The 18,819-nt window shown below is 45.6% G+C and overlaps 1 protein-coding gene across 4 annotated transcripts in view; it reads left to right on the top strand.

Annotated features, from left to right (window-relative positions):
- The first annotated feature begins 16,780 nt into the window (after window positions 1-16,780).
- The window catches only part of pdxdc1 (pyridoxal-dependent decarboxylase domain containing 1), a 71,187-nt gene continuing 69,148 nt past the window's right edge, over window positions 16,781-18,819 (top strand). For 2 of the 4 annotated variants that reach the window (XM_080207014.1, XM_080207013.1), the window contains exon 1: window positions 16,781-16,936. In XM_080207014.1, the coding sequence (XP_080063140.1) occupies window positions 16,916-16,936 (21 nt within the window). In that variant the 5' untranslated portion in view covers window positions 16,781-16,915. The remainder of the gene's footprint in view (window positions 16,937-18,819) is intronic. The other 2 variants (XM_080207016.1, XM_080207015.1) reach the window with 1 other exon arrangement.

The raw sequence follows: 18,819 nt of genomic DNA, 5'->3' as shown, positions 1-18,819 counted from the left end.
TAGGCTGGGCGAATGGGCCAGGAAATGGCAAATGGAATTTAATGTGGGCAAGTGCGAGGTGGTCCACTTTGGTAGGAATAATGGTAGGAAGGATTATTACTTACTTGGTGAAAAACTGCAGCAGGCGACGGTGCAGAGGGACCTCGGGGTCCTTGTGCATGAGTTGCAAAATCCCAGCCTGCAGGTGCAGCAGGTGGTCAGGAAGGTGAATGGGATGCTGGCCTTCATAGCAAGGGGGATTGAATATAAAAGTAGGGAGGTCTTGCTGCGGCTGTATAGGGCATTGGTGAGGCTGCAGCTGGAGTACTGTGTGCAGTTTTAGTCGCCGTACTTACGCAAGGATATTTTGGCCTTGGAGGGAGCGCAGAGGAGGTTTACTAGGCTGATGCCGGAGTTGAGGGGGTTGAGCTATGAGGAGAGGCTGAATAAACTAGGCTTGTACTCGTTAGAGTTTAGAAGAATGAGGGGAGATCTCATTGAGACGTATAAGATGATGAATGGGATGGATAGGATAGAGGTGGAGAGACTCTTCCCGCTCAGAAAGGACAGTAGGACTAGGGGGCATAGCGTCAAGATAAAGGGGGCGCGGTTTAGAACGGAGTTGAGGAAGAACTTCTTCACTCAAAGGGTGGTGAATCTCTGGAATTCTCTGCCCGTTGAAGTGGTGGAGGCTACCTCGCTAAATATTTTTAAGACGCGGGTTGATGGATTTTTGATAAGAGAGGGGATTAAGGGTTATGGGGAGAGGGCGGGAATGTGGAACTGAGCCACGACAGATCAGTCATGATCTTATTGAATGGCGGGGCAGGCTTGAAGGGCCAGATGGCCTACTCCTGCTCCTATTTCTTATGTTCTTATGTTCTTATGTGTTCTTGAAGTGCTGTAGCCAAAAGAGTTGGCAACAGATTGAAAAATGGCATTCAGTTCAATAGCTCTTCCTCAGCTAGCACAGGCAGGGAGGACTAATTTGATTTGATTTATTATTGTCACATGTATTAGTATATAGTGAAAAGTATTGTTTCTTGTGCGCTATGCAGACAAAGCATACTGTTCTTCGAGAAGGAAAGGAGAGAGTGCAGAATGTAGTGTTACAGTCATAGCTAGGGTGTAGAGAAAGATCAACTTAGTGTGAGGTAGGTCCATTTAAAAGTCTGATGGCAGCAGGGAAGAAACTATTCTTGAGTCAGTTGGTACGTGACCTCAGACTTTTGTATCTTTTTCCAGACCCACGAAGATGGGAGAGAGAATGTTTGGGGTGCGTGGGGTCCTTAATTATGCTGGCTGCTTTTCCATGGAAAGATAAGTGTAGACAGAGTCAATGGATGGGAGGCTGGTTTGCGTGATGGACTGGACTTCATTCATGACACCTTGTAGTTTCTTGCAGTCTTGGGCAGAGCAGGAGCCCATACCAAGCTGTGATACACCAGAAAGAATGCTTTCTACGGTGCATCTGTAAAAGTTGGTGAGAGTCGTAGCTGATATGCCAAATTTCCTTAGTCTTCTGAGAAAGTAGAGGCATTGATGGGTTTTCTTAACTATAGTGTCGGCATAGGGGGGACCAGGATAGGTTGTTGGTGATCTGGACATCTAAAAACCTGAAGCTCTCCACCTTTTCTCCTTCGTCCCCATTGATGTAGACAGGGGCATGTTCTCCTTTACACTTCCTGAAGTCAATGACAATCTCCTATAGGTCCCATAGGTGTGTACTGTAGGTCACCAGGTAGTGGGAAGGAGATCATGTAGCAAATGACTGATTCAAGAACTTGAGTGTAGTGATAATTGGTGATTTCAATTATCCTCCTATAGAGTGAGACAGTAAGTGTAAAGGGTCAAGAGTTGGAGAAGTTCCTGAAACGCAAACAAGAACTTTCTTGATTGCCATGTTTCCAACCCAAAGAAGAAAGATGCCGGACTGGATCTAATCCTGGGAATGCAGTGGCACAAGTGAAGTTTGCTCCATTGGGACAGGATTTGGGAACAGTGATTATCCTTTGGTTGAAAGTGGTTATGAAAGTCAAATGTGAAAATAACTGGAGAAGGGCTCCTTTCAAGGCACAGTAAGAAGTCTCACAACACCAGGTTAAAGTCCAACCGGTTTATTTGCAATCACGAGCTTTCAGAGCACTGCCCCTTCATCAGGTGAGCGGAGAGATAGGTTTCTCAAACACGGCATATATAGACAGAGACACAATTGCAAGATAACTCGTTAGAGTTTAGAAGAATGAGGGGAGATCTCATTGAGACGTATAAGATGATGAATGGGATGGATAGGATAGAGGTGGAGAGACTCTTCCCGCTCAAAAAAGACAGTAGGACTAGGGGGCACAGCCTCAAGATAAAGGGGAGGCGGTTTAGAACGGAGTTGAGGAGGAACTTCTTCACTCAAAGGGTGGTGAATCTCTGGAATTCTCTGCCCGTTGAAGTGGTGGAGGCTGCCTCGCTAAATATTTTTAAGAAGCGGGTTGATGGGTTCTTGATAAGAGAGGGGATTAAGGGTTATGGGGAGAGGGCCGGAAAGTGGAACTGAGCCACGACAGATCAGCCATGATCTTATTGAATGGCGGGGCAGGCTCGAGGGGCTAGATGGCCTACTCCTGCTCCTATTTCTTATGTTCTTATGTTCTTATAATGGTTGGCATTCCAGTCTTTTCAGGTAATCAAGCCTTTACAGACAATGAGAGTGGAGAGAGAGATAATCACAGGTTGAAGAGGTGTATATTGTCTCCAGCTAGGATAGTTAGTAGGATTTTGCAAGCCCAGGCCAAATGGTGGGGGTTATATGTAGTGTGACATGAACATGAAAATCAGTGTCTATCAGTGTCTGCTCGGCGATTCTGTGTTGTCATGTATCTTGAAGGCTGCCTTGGGGAACTTCAATTTCAAGGCGTCACAGAGGAATCTGGCTCAGCGGGCTGGAACCAAAGATGGGCAGGTTAGGTAGCAAATAACCAATCGGATACCTTCAAACAGATGTTTTGAGTTCAGATAACTCACATTGCCACAACGGGGAAAGGAAGAGGAGACAAAGATACAGCTCCCTGGATGACAAAACATCTGGAACATGTTCGCAGTGGTGAAGAAACTGCATTCATTGCACCGTCCACGGACTATGGGAATCTGCACTGGAACTTATTGTACGTTAGAAAATCCAACGGGCATGACCCCTCTACAGGGCATTTGGGACACCCGGTAAGAAGTTGTATATCTCCTTTACCCACCAGATTGAAGAATTATTCATGAGCAGCACAAGAGTTGGAAGCAGCAACTGTCAGAGCAGTGAATTCGAATCAGGGACTGAAAGTGGAAGATAGAGACAGAATCAATTACAGAATCTCAACAGGAGGCCATTCAGCCCATCGAGTCTGCTCTGACTCTCCAATAGAGCATCTTCCTCATACCCTATTCCCGTAGCCCCACATATTCCCCTGCTAATCTCCCTAACCTGCACATCTCGGGACACTAAAGGGCAATTTAGCATGGTCAAAACCCCCCCAATCTGCACATCTTTGGGCACCAAGAGAGAATTTAGCATGGCTAATCCCCTCAACCTGCACATCTCGGGATACTGAGGGGCAATTTAGCATGGCCAATCCCCCCAACTTGCACATCTTTGGACACTAAGGGACAATTTAGCATGGCCAATCCACCAACCTGCATATCTTTGGATTGTGGGAGGAAACCGGTGCCCAGAGGAAAGCCACACAGACATGGAGAAAGGTAAAATTGAGACAGAATTAAAGAAGGCAGAAGGAAAAGATTTTCCAAAAAGTGAAATTTGTAAAGCAATAATTAAAAATCTGAAGGAATGAGATTTCACACAAGTAAAAGTTAATTTTCAGTCCTGGTTAGCAATTGTTTTAATAAATTGTTTTAATAAAACTTTCTATTGGCAATTACAAGCTGTATCTTTTTCTGGCAGGTTTAATGGATATTTAAGTACAACAAGTTCTGAATTTTCCATGTATTTAAATGCAAAATTTGTTGGAGAGAAAGCATCCTCACAGATCTTTCTGGAAGAGCACAATTACCCCAACAGTAGCAGGTCGGCTGTTGTATTTAACTGTGCACGTGCACTGCCTGGAATTTATCTTGAATAACGGTGAGAGCTACTAGCTTCACTGTCATTTCTAACAAAAAATCCAGCCCCACAGTGATTACAATTAAACAGTCACAGGAAGCATATGATAAATAAATGTATCAAATTATATTTCAATTGAGGACTAGGATGAAAATGAAAATATTGGGAAAATTCAGAAATTAAATAAAAGTGCAAAGGAAGTGTATCAGTATAAATCAGTGGCACGGTGGCACAGTGGTTAGCACTGCTGCATCACAGCATCAGGGTCCCGCATTCAATTCTGGCCTTGGGTGTTTGTCTGTGTGGAGTTTGCATGTTCTACCCATTTCTACATGGGTTTCCTCTGGGTTCTCCAGTTTCCTCCCACCCTCCAAAGATGTGGAGGTTAGGTGGATTGGCCATGGTAAATTGCCCCTCAGTATCCAAAGATGTGGGGGTTAGGTGGATTGGCCATGGTAAATTGCCCCTTAGTGTCCAAAGATGTGGAGGTTAGGTGGATTGGCCATGGTAAATTGCTCCTTAGTATCCAAAGATGTGGAGGTTAGGTGGATTGGCCATGGTAAATTGCTCCTTAGTGTCCAAAGATGTGTAGGTTAGGTGGATTGGCTATGGTAAATTGCTCCTTAGTGTCCAAAGATGTAGAGGTTAGGTGGATTGGCCATGGTAAATTGCTCCTTAGTGTCCAAAGATGTAGAGGTTAGGTGGATTAGTCATGGTAAATGCATTGGGTTATGGGAATAGTGAGTGGTTAGGGTAAAATACTCTTTTGGAGACTTGGTGCAGACTCAATGGACTGAATGGCCTCCTTCTGCACTGTAGAAAAATGTATGAAATAAATAAATCTTTTATAAATATGTGAATACTAAAAGGGAAGTCAAAGTAAGGGTGCTATTTAGTCTCTCTCCCGCTAGTGAACTTGCATATGCCGGTGGGAGAGAGACTGCAGCTGGACTGAGACTCAGCCAGAATGAGGGTATTGGAAATTTGGAGCGGAGTGAGAATTCGGTGCTGAGGGGAAAGAGGTGCTCACCTTTAGGAGGAGCGGAAAGGTGGACCTGCCAGGGGGACTTGAGGGCAAGTGAGAGGTAGAAAGAAATCAAACCACAGCCAGCAGGTAAGTGATTGGCTGGTGACTATTAAGTAGTTTTTGTTTTTTTCTCTCTTTTTTTTCTCTTGGCATTGTAGTTGTTGTTAAGTTAACTTAAGGGTTAAGTCATGGCAGGAGATCCCAGACCCACGTCATGCTCCTCTTGTGCGATGTGGGAATTCAGGAGCCTTCCAATGTCCCTGGCTCCTTCACGTGCAGGAAATGTGTCCAACTACAGCTCCTGTTACACCCCTTGATGGCTCTGGAGCTGCGGATGGATTCATTTTGGAGCATCCATGATCAAAGTAAGGATGTCTTGCTGCAGTTATCCAAGGCCTTGGTGAGGCCACACCTTGAATATTATGTACAATTTTGGTCTCCTAGTCTGAGGAAGGACATTCTTGCAATTGAGAGAGTCCAGGGAAGGTTCACCAAACTGATTCCCGGAATGGCAGGACTGATATATGAAGAGAGACTGGATTGACTAGGCTTGTACTCACTGGAATTTAGAACAGAGGGAATTTCATAGAAACATATAAAATCCTGATGGGACTGACAGGCTAAATTGGAAAGAATATTTCTGATGTTGGGAAATTCTAGAACTGGAATCACAGTCTAAGAATAAGGGGTGAGCCATTCAGGACTGAAATTAGGAAGAAATTCTTCACTCAGAGTGTTGTGAACCTTGGCAATTCTCTACTGCACAAAGCTGTTGGGGCCAGTTCATTTGATACATGCAAGAGGGAGCTGGGTGTGGCCCTTGTGACTAAAGAGATCAAGGGGTATGGAGAGAAAGCAGGAATGGTGGTGCAGGGTCAAAGGGCCGAATGGCCTACTCCACCTATTTTCTATATTTCAAATATTAGATGTGTTTTGCGGACTCAGAGAGTGTGGCTGAGGCACTAAATGACTACTTTCTATTACCGGCTTCGCTAAAGAATACTGCCAATGTCGCAGAAAAGAAGGCGGTGATTGAAATTGGACAGGATAAAAATAAAAAGGAAACACTTAAAAAGTTGGCAGCATTCAGAGTGGAAATGTCACATGGTGTGCTGAGGGAAATTGCTGAGGTATGGGCCTCAATCATCCGATTCTCGTTAGATGTGGGAGGATTGATAAATGACAAATAGAGGATTGCAAAAATTACCATTCTCTTCCATGAAGAGAAGAGGGATAAACCTAAGAATTATCCCAAAACCCAATAATTACCCCAAAACCCAATAATTATTCCAAACCCAATAATTACCCCAAACACAATAATTATTCCAAACCCAATAATTACCCCAAACCCAATAATTACCCCAAACCCAATAATTACCCCAAAACCCAGTAATTATTCCAAACCCAATAATTACCCCAAACCCAATAACTACCCCAAAACCCAATAATTACCCCAAAACCCAATAATTATTCCAAACCCAATAATTACCCCAAACCCAATAACTACCCCAAAACCCAATAATTATTCCAAACCCAATAATTACCCCAAACCCAATAATTATTCCAAACCCAATAATTACCCCAAACCCAATAATTACCCCAAACCCAATAATTACCCCAAAACCCAGTAATTATTCCAAACCCAATAATTACCCCAAAACCCAATAATTATTCCAAACCCAATAATTATTCCAAACTCAATAATTACCCCAAACCCAATAATTACCCCAAACCCAATAATTACCCCAAAACTCAATAATTATTCCAAACCCAATAATTACCCCAAACCCAATAATTACCCCAAAACCCAATAATTACCCCAAACCCAATAATTACCCCAAAACCCAATAATTATTCCAAACCCAATAATTACCCCAAAACCCAATAATTACCCCAAACCCAATAATTACCCCCAAACCCAATAATTATTCCAAAGCCAATAATTACCCCAAACCCAATAATTACCCCAAAACCCAATAATTGTTCCAAACCCAATAATTACCCCAAACCCAACAATTACCCCAAACCCAACAATTATAGGCCAGGCATCAGTGACAGGGAGACTTTCAGAGGCATCAGGGACAAAATGAGTTCGCAATTGGAAGGAAATGGGTAACTTGAAAGCCAGCACAGATTTGTTTTCAATTAGTTGACTAACTTGACTGAATTATTTGAGACATCGATGGCCAACGAGTAATACGGTTAGTGTGACTGATGGTGAGTACATGGACTTTGAAAAGGTTTTGATAACGTATTAAATCATATACATTTGCAATATCGAGACCCATGAGATTAAAGGAGACAGTGGCTGCATGGATATGACATTGGTTGAAGGATTGAAAGCAAAGAGTAATTGGGAATGGCTTATTTAGAGACTGAAAAACAATGTTCAATGGTGTTCCCAGGGGTCAGTGTTAGGATTACAGTTCTGTATAATGTACATTAATGACCTGGACTTGAGTGTACAAAGCAGATGTCACAAAACTCAGCAATATAATAAACAGAAGATAGTAAAATCACCATAGTCCCAGATGACCATAGGCTGAGGGGGACAGCTGACTGGTGGTGCTCCTAACCTGACGATCACCACATTTCAGGCAAGGGGCAAGGTTGAGCTTCATGAATAACCTCAGTCAGTATGGGAATTGAACCTGTGCTGTTGGCATCGCTCTTCATCATGAACCAACTGTCCAGCCAACTGAGCTAACCAACTCCCTAGGAAGATAGTATCAGACCTCAGGAGAACATAGGGACAGGAGTAGGCCATTTAACTTTGCATTCCAATGAGGTAGGGCTGATCGGTAACCTACCCCCTTTACCCTCTATACCTTTATATCTCTGGTTAACTCTGAATCAGAGATTTAGAATTAATAATCGACCTAGCAATAACTGCCATCCAAACTTTGACCATGTTCTGCAAGTAGAAATGTTTCCTACCTTCAAATGCCTGGCTGGTGAAATGCACGGATACACAGCTAATGCAAAGACATGTGAAGTTATTCATTTTGGTAGGAAGAATGAAAAGAGGAAATATAACACAATAATGGGTGGTACAGTGGTTAGCACTGCCGTTTCACAGCGCCAGGGACCCAGCTCGGGTCACTGTCTGTGCAGGGTCTGCCCGTTCTCCCCATGTCTGCGTGGGTTTCCACTGGGTGCTCCAATTTCTTCCTGCACTCCAAAGTTATGCAGGTTAGGTGGCTTGGCCATATTAAATTGCCTGTGTCCCAAGATGTGTAGGATAAGTGGATTAGTAGGGTAAAAATGTGGGATTACGGGGAATAGGGCCTGAGTAAGAATGTTGTCAGTGCAGACTCAATGGGAAGAATGGCCTCCTTCCGCACTGTGTGGATTCTATGATCCTAAATATTGCTATTTTAAAGGGATGCAGGAACAAGGAGATAGGATTGTACAGACACAAGTCTTTGAAGGTGGCAAAGGAGATTGAGAAGACTGTTAAAGGTGCATTCAGGATCCTTAGCCTAATACGTAGCTGCCTGTAATACAAGAGTAAGGAAGATATATTAAACCTTTCTAAGGTACTGGTTAGGTTCCAGTTGGAACACTGTGGCCAAATTTGAAACCTTAAGAAGGATGTCATAAGAAGATGCAGAGGAAATGTAATTACTAAAATGGTACAATTCAATCTGATGTGAAAGAGTGTTAATTACTGCTTTATACAGAATTACAATAGTTTTCAATGGTTTCAAGCTGGATAAAACACAAAAACTCACAAGACTGGGCTAAAATTGATCTTTTACTCATCTCTTTAATGTAAAAATTGGCAAGATTTCCTGTCCTGACTCAGATGGGGATGGCAGATGGAATATAATCAATTCACCAAAGATCCTTAGACAGCATCTTCCAAACCCATAACCACTTCCATCTAGAAGGACAAGGGCAATAGGAAAATGGGAACACCACTTCCTGCAAGTTCCCCTCCAAGCCACTCACCATCCTGACTTGGAAACATATCAGCGTTCCTTTGCAGTCGCTGCGTAGAAATCCTGGAATTCCCTTCCTAATGGCATAGTGGGTCAACCCACAGCACGTGGACTGCAGCGATTCAAGAAGGCAGCTCACCACCACCTTCTCAAGGGCAACTAGAGATGGGGAATAAATGCTGGCCAGGCAGTGACGCCCATGTCCCACAAATTAATTTTTTTAAAAATCATAGCATCCCTACAGTGCAGAAGGAGGCCATCTGATGCATTGCGCCTGCACCAACCACAATCCCACCCAGGGCACTATTCCCATAAACCAACATATTTATCCTGTTAATCCCCCTGGCACTAGGGTCAATTTAGCATGGCCAATCCACCTAAGCTACACATCTTTGGAGTGTTCTAGGAAACCAGAGTACCTGGAGGAAACCAACACAGACACAGGGGAATGTGCAAACTCCACAAAGACAGTGACCCGAGCCAGGAATTGAACCCAAGTTCTTGGCGCTGCGAGGCAGCAGTGCTAATCACTCCACCACCGTGCCACCCACATATCCTTGCATACGATGCAGAATTGCAATATGGAATTCAAGCTGATGCGTAAGAGTGTTAATTACTACTTTATTCAGAAATACTGTGTTTTCAATAGTTTCAAGCAAATAAAACACCAAAACCCGCAAGACTGGTCTAAATTTGATCTTTTATTCATCTCTTTAATATAAAAGTTGGCAAGATTTCCTGTTTATCAGTCTGATTCAGATGGGGATAGCAGATGGGATATAATGTGGGGGAGGGTCATCAAGGCCTCTTTAGTATAGTCAAGCCCAGTTATGATACCCTATTGTGACACTCACAACTGGATTTTGTGACAGTGATCATTAACATCTATACACCAAGTCAGATATAATGCCAAACAAGGATCCACATCCTGCTGCGCAAATGAGAAGGGGATTTCGGCTCCCTTTCTCCCCTCCTGACAGCAGGGTGTTAGGGATAAATTTAATACTCCGATGATTCAGAATAACAAACCTTTTTTTGGGAGCGGATCTCAAAAGGCAATCACTTGCAGTATGCATGGAGGCTTTGTGCAGAATCAAGTTCAAAAGGTCCTTCATATTTGCTCTTGTTGCCAAAGTTATAAAACATACTAACCTACAATTATTCAGACAGCTTATGATTAGCATGCATTGCCTTAAATTGAAATATTAATAATGCTTCAGCTGTGAGCACTTGTACTTTCTCAGTGTTGTTTTAATGAACAGCTCTGTTGAATCACAATAATTCAAGGCTAGTTTGCCAAAAATTGCAATGCTTGAAAACTAGTTATTAGAAAGTTCAGGCAGGTGAGTATTGCAAAATTATTCCTTTTTTCCTTCAAACTGACACCATTCGGAAAGCATGTTTGATTCGTCGAATGTTTACAATGCTTTCAATCTCTTATTTTCGTAGTAAGAAGTCTCACAACACCAGGTTAGAGTCCAACAGGTTTATTTGGAATCACGAGCTTTCAGAGTGCTGCTCCTTCATCAGGTGAATGGCCCGAGTCCAAGACAAAGGTGTCCCCACTCACCTGAAAACTTGTGATTCCAAATAAACCTGTCACAACGTGAGGGACCCGAGTTTGATTCCCTGCTTGTGTCACTGTCTGTGTGGAGTTTGCACATTCCCCCCGTGTCTGCATGGGTTTCCTCCCACAGTCCAAAGATGTGTGGGTTAGGTGGATTGGCCAGGCTAAATTGCCCCTTAGTGTCAGGGAGACTAGCTAGGGTAAATGCATGAGGTTATGGGGATAGGACTGGGTGGGATTGCGGTCAGTGCAGACTCGAAGGGCCAAATGGCTTCCTTCTGCACTGTAGGATTCTATGATCTATGATTACTTCTTACTGTGCCCACCCCAGTCCAACGCCGGCAACTCCACATCTTATTTTCATGACATGAAGGGTAATGTCAACCGTGACAAGGTGACATTGGAACACTTTTGAGATCCACAATGGGTCAAAAAGAATTGTGTTCTGGCATTGACACACTTGGGCATATTTGTCTCTTTGCTGCTGTCAAATGTCATCTATGAAGGATGGCCACTTGCATAGCAGAACGGATGGAAAGCAGTTCAGCTCTGTTCGCACCAGATCCAAGACAACGATGCCCCAACTCTCATCAGAGAGTTGCTCGGTCTGCAGTCTGCACTGACAATACATTCCACACTGAGGAACATCTGCAGCGGTAAATAGACAGACTCTCTCAGATCTGAAAGAGTTTGGTGTGACCATCAACATCAGGGAGACAAATGTCATAGTCCAGGATGCTGTCATACTGCCATCCATCATCATTGATGATGCAGCGTTGGAGAATGATGATGGCTTCACATATCTAAGCTCCACAATCACCAGCAATCTGTCACTTGATGTTGACATCGACGCATTCATCACAAAAGTGGCAGCTGTTCTGTCCAAGCTGAGTAACAGATTGTGAAACAACAGCAACCTGACTGAGAACACCAAATTACTAAACTTGCATCCTCAACACATTCTTCTACGGTGGTGAAGCCTGGACAATTTGTGCTTGGTGGGAGGAAAGGCTGAGCTGTTTTCACCTTTGCTGTCTCAGATGTTTCCTCACCATCTCTTGGCAAGGGTTATGGGGAGAAGGCAGTAAAATGGGGTTGAGGTGCACATCAGCCATGGTCGAATGGCAGAGAAGGCTCAATGGGCCAAATGGCCTAATTCTGCTCCTATATCTTATGAACTTATTGCGGTGGATGCTGGGACAGTGAGTAAATTTAAAAAGGACAATGTCACCATCTGAGAGGTCCTGGAACCTGCTTATTTCATTAATATGCACTCATTTCGAAACCAATGATGTCTGTTCTGCCTCAGCCACATTCACCAGATAGATGAAACCAAAAGAGAAAATGCTGGAAAATCTCAGAAGGTCTGGCAGTATCTGTAAGGAGAGAAAAGAGCTGATGTTTTGAGTCCAGATGACTCTTTGTCAAAGCTAAAAGGCATAGAATGTGGGAGATATTTACACTGCAGGGGGAGGGAATGAAAGATGAGTCGTAGCCAGAGAAACCAGGGGAAAGGCTGCTAATGGCAGTCCACAGAGAGAGAATAAAGGGTGCGAATGGCAGAGAAGCTGTAAGCTGTGATAGATGGAGATGTTGGGAGAGGGAGATGGGACAGAGGTAGAATGTAGAAAAGGGGAAGCGGGGGAGAAAAGGTAAAGGAAGGAGAATGAAGTAGCAGGAAAGAGTGGGGGAAGGAAAATGAAGGAAGACAATAAAGAAATAAAAGGTAGAGAACAGTAAAAGGTTAAATAAATTATTTAATTTCCAGCACCTGCAATTATTTGTTGAATTGGTCACTGGGTCACAACATGTTAGGTGTCCATACCTTCACTAGAATGATACCTGGAGGTGTCGTATGAAGATGGTGGACATTGACACTCAATTGGGATGTAACACTGATTTCTGAAATCCGGGAAGGCGACTGTTTGGAAGACAGGGGCAGAAATTAAAAGCTCAACCAGCCGTGAAGAAAGCTCAGAGAAAATGGAGACCAGAGAATCATGAATTATTGGTACAGTAAGTTTGGGTATAGTACAGAAACAAAAGATATGTTTCTACTCACTACTGCTCCCTTTGGCTGTTGTACGATTAAACCTTTCCTGCCTTCCACATTGCTCATGATTCCAAATAAGCCTGTTGGATTTAAACTTGGTGTTGTGAGAGTTCTCACTGAGCCTTCCACATTATCTTAGACTTGCCCTTTTGTTCTTTCTCCCCTCTCTCCACTTTCCCTTCCTGTAGGATTATTATAGTTCTCCTTGCTTCAGTTCTAATATATATAGCAATGGTTTCTTTATTTTCCATCACAGCCAAGGGGCAGATTAGAAAAAAACTTTACAATTAATTTTGCAAGTAAAATATAAAATACACAGTATGGTGAAAAGGACAGAGTAAATACCCTGATCATCAGATCAGGATATTTATATTATCAGGGTTCAAAGTTTAACAAACATTCGGACTTCTTTACTTTTAAAAGTTCAATCTTGGGATGTGGGCATCGCTGGCTAGGCCAGCATCTATTGCCCATCCCTAATTGCCCTTGGAAAGGTGGTGGTGAGCTGCTTCCTTGAACCACTGCAGTCCACATGATATAGGCACATCCACAGTGCTGTTAGGGAGGGAATTCCAGGACTTTGACCCAGTGACAGTGAAGGAATGGCAATATATTTCCAGCTGAGGATGGTGAATGGCTTGGAGGGGAACGCCCAGGTGGTGGTCTTCCCATGTGTCTGTTGACCTTGTCCTTCATGTGTGGATGGGACATGGTGCTGGAGTATTCTTTAAAAAATGGTAGTTTAGTGCAATTAGTTGTTTTAATTTCCAGGAATGATAGCCTCTGAGGGTTCAGTCCACCAGTAACAAGTAGTGAAGTTTGAGGATGGGAAACATTCCAGCCAAAGAAAGGCAGAGTTGACCACATCTGTTCTCGAGTACCTACAGACCACAATTGTAAGGCTTCTCAACAGAAACTAGTCCATTTAGTCTCACCTCATATGACAGAGCTGCCATCACAGGAATCAGCCTGATAAACCTTTGCAGTACTCCATCTATAACAAGGACATTCTTCCTCAGATACCAAAACTGCACACAGTACTCCAGGTGTGGCCTCACCAATGCCCTATAAAACTGCAGTAAAACATCCCTATTCCTATACTCAAATTCTCTTGCTATGAAGGCCAATACACCATTTGTCTTCTTTACTGCCTGCTGTCCATGCACGCTTACTTTCAGCGACTGATGCACAAGGGCACTAAGGTCTCACTGAGTATCCACCTCTCTCAATTTACACCCATTCAAGTCATAATCTGTTTTTCTATTATTACCACCAAACTTCACATTTATCCACATTATACTCCATTTGTCATGCAGATGCCCACACAATCATCCCAACAAATCACATTGAAGCATCTCTGAATTAAGAGGAAGTGATGGCCTAGTGGTATTATTGCTAGATTATTAATCCAGAAACTCAGCTGATGTTCTGGCAACTTGGGTTCGAATCCTGTCACGGCAGACGGTGGAATTTGAATTTAATATGAAAATTCTGGAATTAAGCTTCTACTGATGATCGTGAAACCATTGTTGATTGTTGGAAAAAAAAACATCTAGTTCACTAATGTCCTTTAGGGAAGGAAATCTGCTGTCCTTACCTGACCTGGCCTACATGTGACTTCAGGGCCACAGCAATGCGGTTGATTCTCAACTGCCCTCTAAACAAGGGCAACTAGGGATGGGCAATAAATGCTGGCCCAGCCAGCAACACCCATGTCCCATGAACGAATTACAAAAAATCCTCCTCACAGCTCACCCTCCCACTCTGTATTATCTGCAAATTTGGAGATGATACATTCAGTTCCCTCTTCCAAATTATTAATATGTAATGTGTACAGTTAGGGTCCTAGCACAAATGTCTGTATAGCACAAGAAACAATACTTTTCACTGTATGTTAATACATGTGACAATAACAAATCAAATCAAACAAATCACTGTGGAACCCCACTAGTCATTGACTGCCAATCAGAAAAAAAAATTATGCCAGCTCTTTGCTTCCTATCTGCTAACAGGTTTCTATCCATCTCAGGACATTAGCTGCAATCCCATGTGTCTGTTATATGAGACCTTAGAACATAAGAACATAAGAAATAGGAGCAGGAGTAGGCCATCTAGCCCTTCGAGCCTGCCCTGCCATTCAATAAGATCATGGCTGATCTGTCGTGGCTCAGTTCCACTTTCCCGCCCTCTCCCCATAACCCTTAATCCCCTCTCTTATCAAGAACCCATCAACCCGCGTCTTAAAAATATTTAGCAAGGCAGCCTCCGCCACTTCAACGGACAGAGAATTCCAGAGATTCACCACCCTTTGAGTGAAGAAGTTCTTCCTCAACTCCGTTCTAAACTGTCCCCCCCTTTATCTTGAGGCTGTGCCCCCTAGTCCTACTGTCCTTTCTGAGCGGGAAGAGTCTCTCCACCTCCATCCTATCCCATCCCATCCATCATCTTATATGTCTCAGTGAGATCTCCCCTCATTCTTCTAAACTCTAACGAGTACAAGCCTAGTTTATTCAGCCTCTCCTCATAGCTCAACCCCCTCAACTCCAGTATCAGCCTAGTAAACCTCCTCTGCACTCCCTCCAAGGCCAAAATATCCTTGCGTAAGTATGGCGACCAAAACTGCACACAGTACTCCAGCTGCGGCCTCACCAATGCCCTATACAGCTGCAGCAAGACCTCCCTACTTTTATATTCAATCCCCCTCAGTATGAAGGCCAGCATCCCATTCGCCTTCCTGACCACCTGCTGCACCTGCAGGCTGGGTTGAACACCATCTGAAAGTCTAAATAAGCCACATTCACTGGTTCTCCTCGGTCAACTCTACTCATTATAAGTGACTGATAATTAGGGCCAAGAATAACTTTACAGGTCTTTTTCCGAACACTGTGAATGGCCTGACACTGATAATAGATCATCAGTCTGAAATTTCTGTTTCTTTCTCCACACATGCTGCCAGACCTGCTGAGTGTCTCCAGCAACTTGTTTTTATTTCAGATTTTCAACAGCCGCAGGATTTTAGCTCTGTATTACAGGGAGGGGGGCGGGACTTGGCGGTGACAATGGGGGGGGTGGAGCTACATGTGATTGGCAGGTTTGGGGCGGGGCTGGGCGGTGACCGTGCGATTAAAAGCGCGGGGACGGTGTGGCTGGAATTGGGGCGGGGCTCTGGATGATTGAAAGATTTGAGGGCGGTGTCACTGACAGTGCGGGGACTGGGCTTCTGTTTGATTGGCAGGTTCAGGGCGGGGCTTGTCAGTGACGATATGGGGGGCGGCAGTGGCTCTGATTGCGGGGGCTGGGCTTTTGGGTAATTACTCACTAGACGAAGGAGCAGCGCTCCGAAAGTCAGTGGCGTTTACTACCAAATAAACCTGTTGGACTTTAACCTGGTGAGACTTCTTACTGTGTTTGCCTCAGTCCAACTCCGGCATCGCCGCATTATTTTATGTGATTGGCAGGTACGGGGCCGACCTGGGCGGTGACAGGGCGGGGGGGGCGGACCTGGGCGGCGACAGCGCGGGGGGGCGGAGCTAGGCGGTGACTGCACGGGGGGCGGGGCTGGGCGGCGACAGCGCGGGGAGGGCGGAGTTGGGCGGTGACTGCACGGGGGGCGGGGCTGGGCGGTGACAGCGCGAAGCGGGTTTGGGCGGTGACTGCGCGAGGGGCGGGGCTGAGCGGTGAATGCGAGGGGGCGGGGCTGGGCGGTGACGGCGCGGGGGGCGGGGCTGGGCGGTGACTGCGCGGGGGGCGGGGCTGGGCGGTGACTGCGCGGGGGGCGGAGCTGAGCGGTGACACTGCGCGTGGGGCGGGACTGGGCGGCGACAGTACGCGGGGTAGGGGGCTAGACGGTGACAGAGCGCGGGGGCGGGGCTAGGAAGTGACTGCGCGGGGGGCGGGACCGGGGCTGGACGGTGACAATGCGGGGAGGCGGGGCTGGCCGGTCATAGTGCGCGAGGAGCGGGGTTAGGCGGTGACAGTGCGGGAGGGGCGGGGCTAGGCGGTGACTGCGCGGGGGGGCGGGGCTGGATGGCGGCGATACCGGGGGGGCGGGGCTAGGTGGTGACGATGAGGGGGCGTGGCTATGAGTGATTGACAGTTGCGTTGGGCGGCTGCGCGCGCAGCTGCCAGCGTGGAGACGGAGCTGATGGCGGAAGCGGGAGGCTGGCTGTGGGGGTGAGAGGGGGTTAGCGAGTCGGGCTCTCGGATCGTCCCTTCACAAACACTCAACAACAACACCAGTAACAAGATGGACCCCACTTTGGAGAAGGTAGGCGGGGTGGGGACTCTCGGGGTTGATGTGGAGGGAGTGAGCCTGTCCGCTTGCCCGGGGATCAGGCTCTGTCCTGGGCTGGCGTTTGGAAGGCCGCGGGCGGGCCGCTCAGTGCAAAGCCGGCACTGTCAGTGCCTGCAGCCGGAGAGGAATACCTGGCACCCTCTGACTTCACCGTAAAGGGCGGTTAATGCAGCCTGACACTAATTTCCAACGGCTCATTTCCGGGTGGAGGGAACTCCATGTCCCACTGACTGGAATCAAAACTTATCTGCAGCTTCTGTGCTAAACCCTGATTGGTATTAGTTTTAAAAGCTTCAGCCTTATTCTAAAAACTGGCAAGGCTGGGGATTAATTAGAAAGCCCAGCAACATCTGCCGAGAGAGAAACAGATGTTGTTCTTTCAGGTCTGGAGCCCTTCATTATAACTGATGGAAATACACGCTGCCTGTTCATCAACAGAGTAAAGACAGATTCATCTCAAAGATGTTTACTTGGCCAAAGCTGAATATATTTAGAACCCACAATGTGTAGGTGGCTTTGACATTTAACTGTGATTCATTCATGAATTGCCCATCCCTAATTGCCCTTCTAGTCCATGTAATGTAGGCCCACACGAAGATGCTTGAAATAGGAGAACTGTCTTTCAATGCTGTATTTGATACTGACCTTGACATCAAATGATATGCTACTCCACATCACTTATTTTCAAAATGAATGGGGGGAGACGATAAGAACATAAGAAATAGGAGCAGGAGTAGGCCGTCTGGCCCTTTGAGCCTGCCCCGCCATTCAATAAGATCATGGCTGATCTGTCGTGGCTCAGTTCCACATTCCCGCCCTCTCCCCATAACCCTTAATCCCCCCTCTTATCAAAAACCCATCAACCCGCTTCTTAAAAATATTTAGCGAGGTAGCCTCCACCACTTCAACGGGCAGAGAATTCCAGAGATTCACCACCCTTTGAGTGAAGAAGTTCTTCCTCAACTCTGTTCTAAAACCCCCCCCCCCCCTTTATCTTGAGGCTGTGCCCCCTAGTCCTACTGTCCTTTCTGAGCGGGAAGAGTCTCTCCACCTCTATCCTATCCATCCCATTCATCATCTTATACGTCTCAATGAGATCTCCCCTCATTCTTCTAAACTCTAATGAGTACAAGCCTAGTTTATTCAGCCTCTCCTCATAGCTCAACCCCCTCAACTCCGGCATCAGCCTAGTAAACCTCCTCTGCACTCCCTCCAAGGCCAAAATATCCTTACGTAAGTACGGCGCCCAAAACTGCACACAGTACTCCAGCTGCGGCCTCACCAGTGCCCTATATAGCCGCAGCAAGACCCCCCTACTTTTATATTCAATCCCCCTCGCTATGAAGGCCAGCATCCCATTAGCCTTCCTGACCACCTGCAAGCTGGGTTTTTGCGACTCATGCACAAGGACCCCGAGGTCCCTCTGCACCGTCGCCTGCTGCAGTTTTTCTCCACGTAAGTAATAATCCTTCCTACCATTATTCCTACCAAAGTGTACCACCTCGCACTTGCCAACATTAAATTCCATTTGCCAGTTCCTGGCCCATTCACCCAGCCTATCTAGATCCTTCTGCAGACTCTCCACAACCTCCACACAATTTGCCTTTCCACCAATCTTGGTGTCATCAGCAAATTTCAACACCATACACTCGGTTCCCTCCTCCAGATCATCTGTATAAATGGTAAGTAGCTGAGGCCCCAGCACCAACCCCTGAGGTACTCCACTAATCACCAACCGCCAATCCAAATAGCACCCATTGACCCCCACTCTCTGCCTCCTATTTGACAACCAGTCCTCTATCCACGCTAACACCCTACCCCCAACTCCATGTCCCACAATGTGTAGGTGGCTATGA

This window comes from Carcharhinus amblyrhynchos, chromosome 18 (assembly GCF_965287045.1).
Source record: "Carcharhinus amblyrhynchos chromosome 18, sCarAmb.v2.hapA, whole genome shotgun sequence".
Classification (NCBI taxonomy): domain Eukaryota; kingdom Metazoa; phylum Chordata; class Chondrichthyes; order Carcharhiniformes; family Carcharhinidae; genus Carcharhinus; species Carcharhinus amblyrhynchos.
The sequence above is the reverse complement of the archived record's forward strand: the minus strand, read 5'-3'. Positions and strand labels throughout refer to the sequence as shown.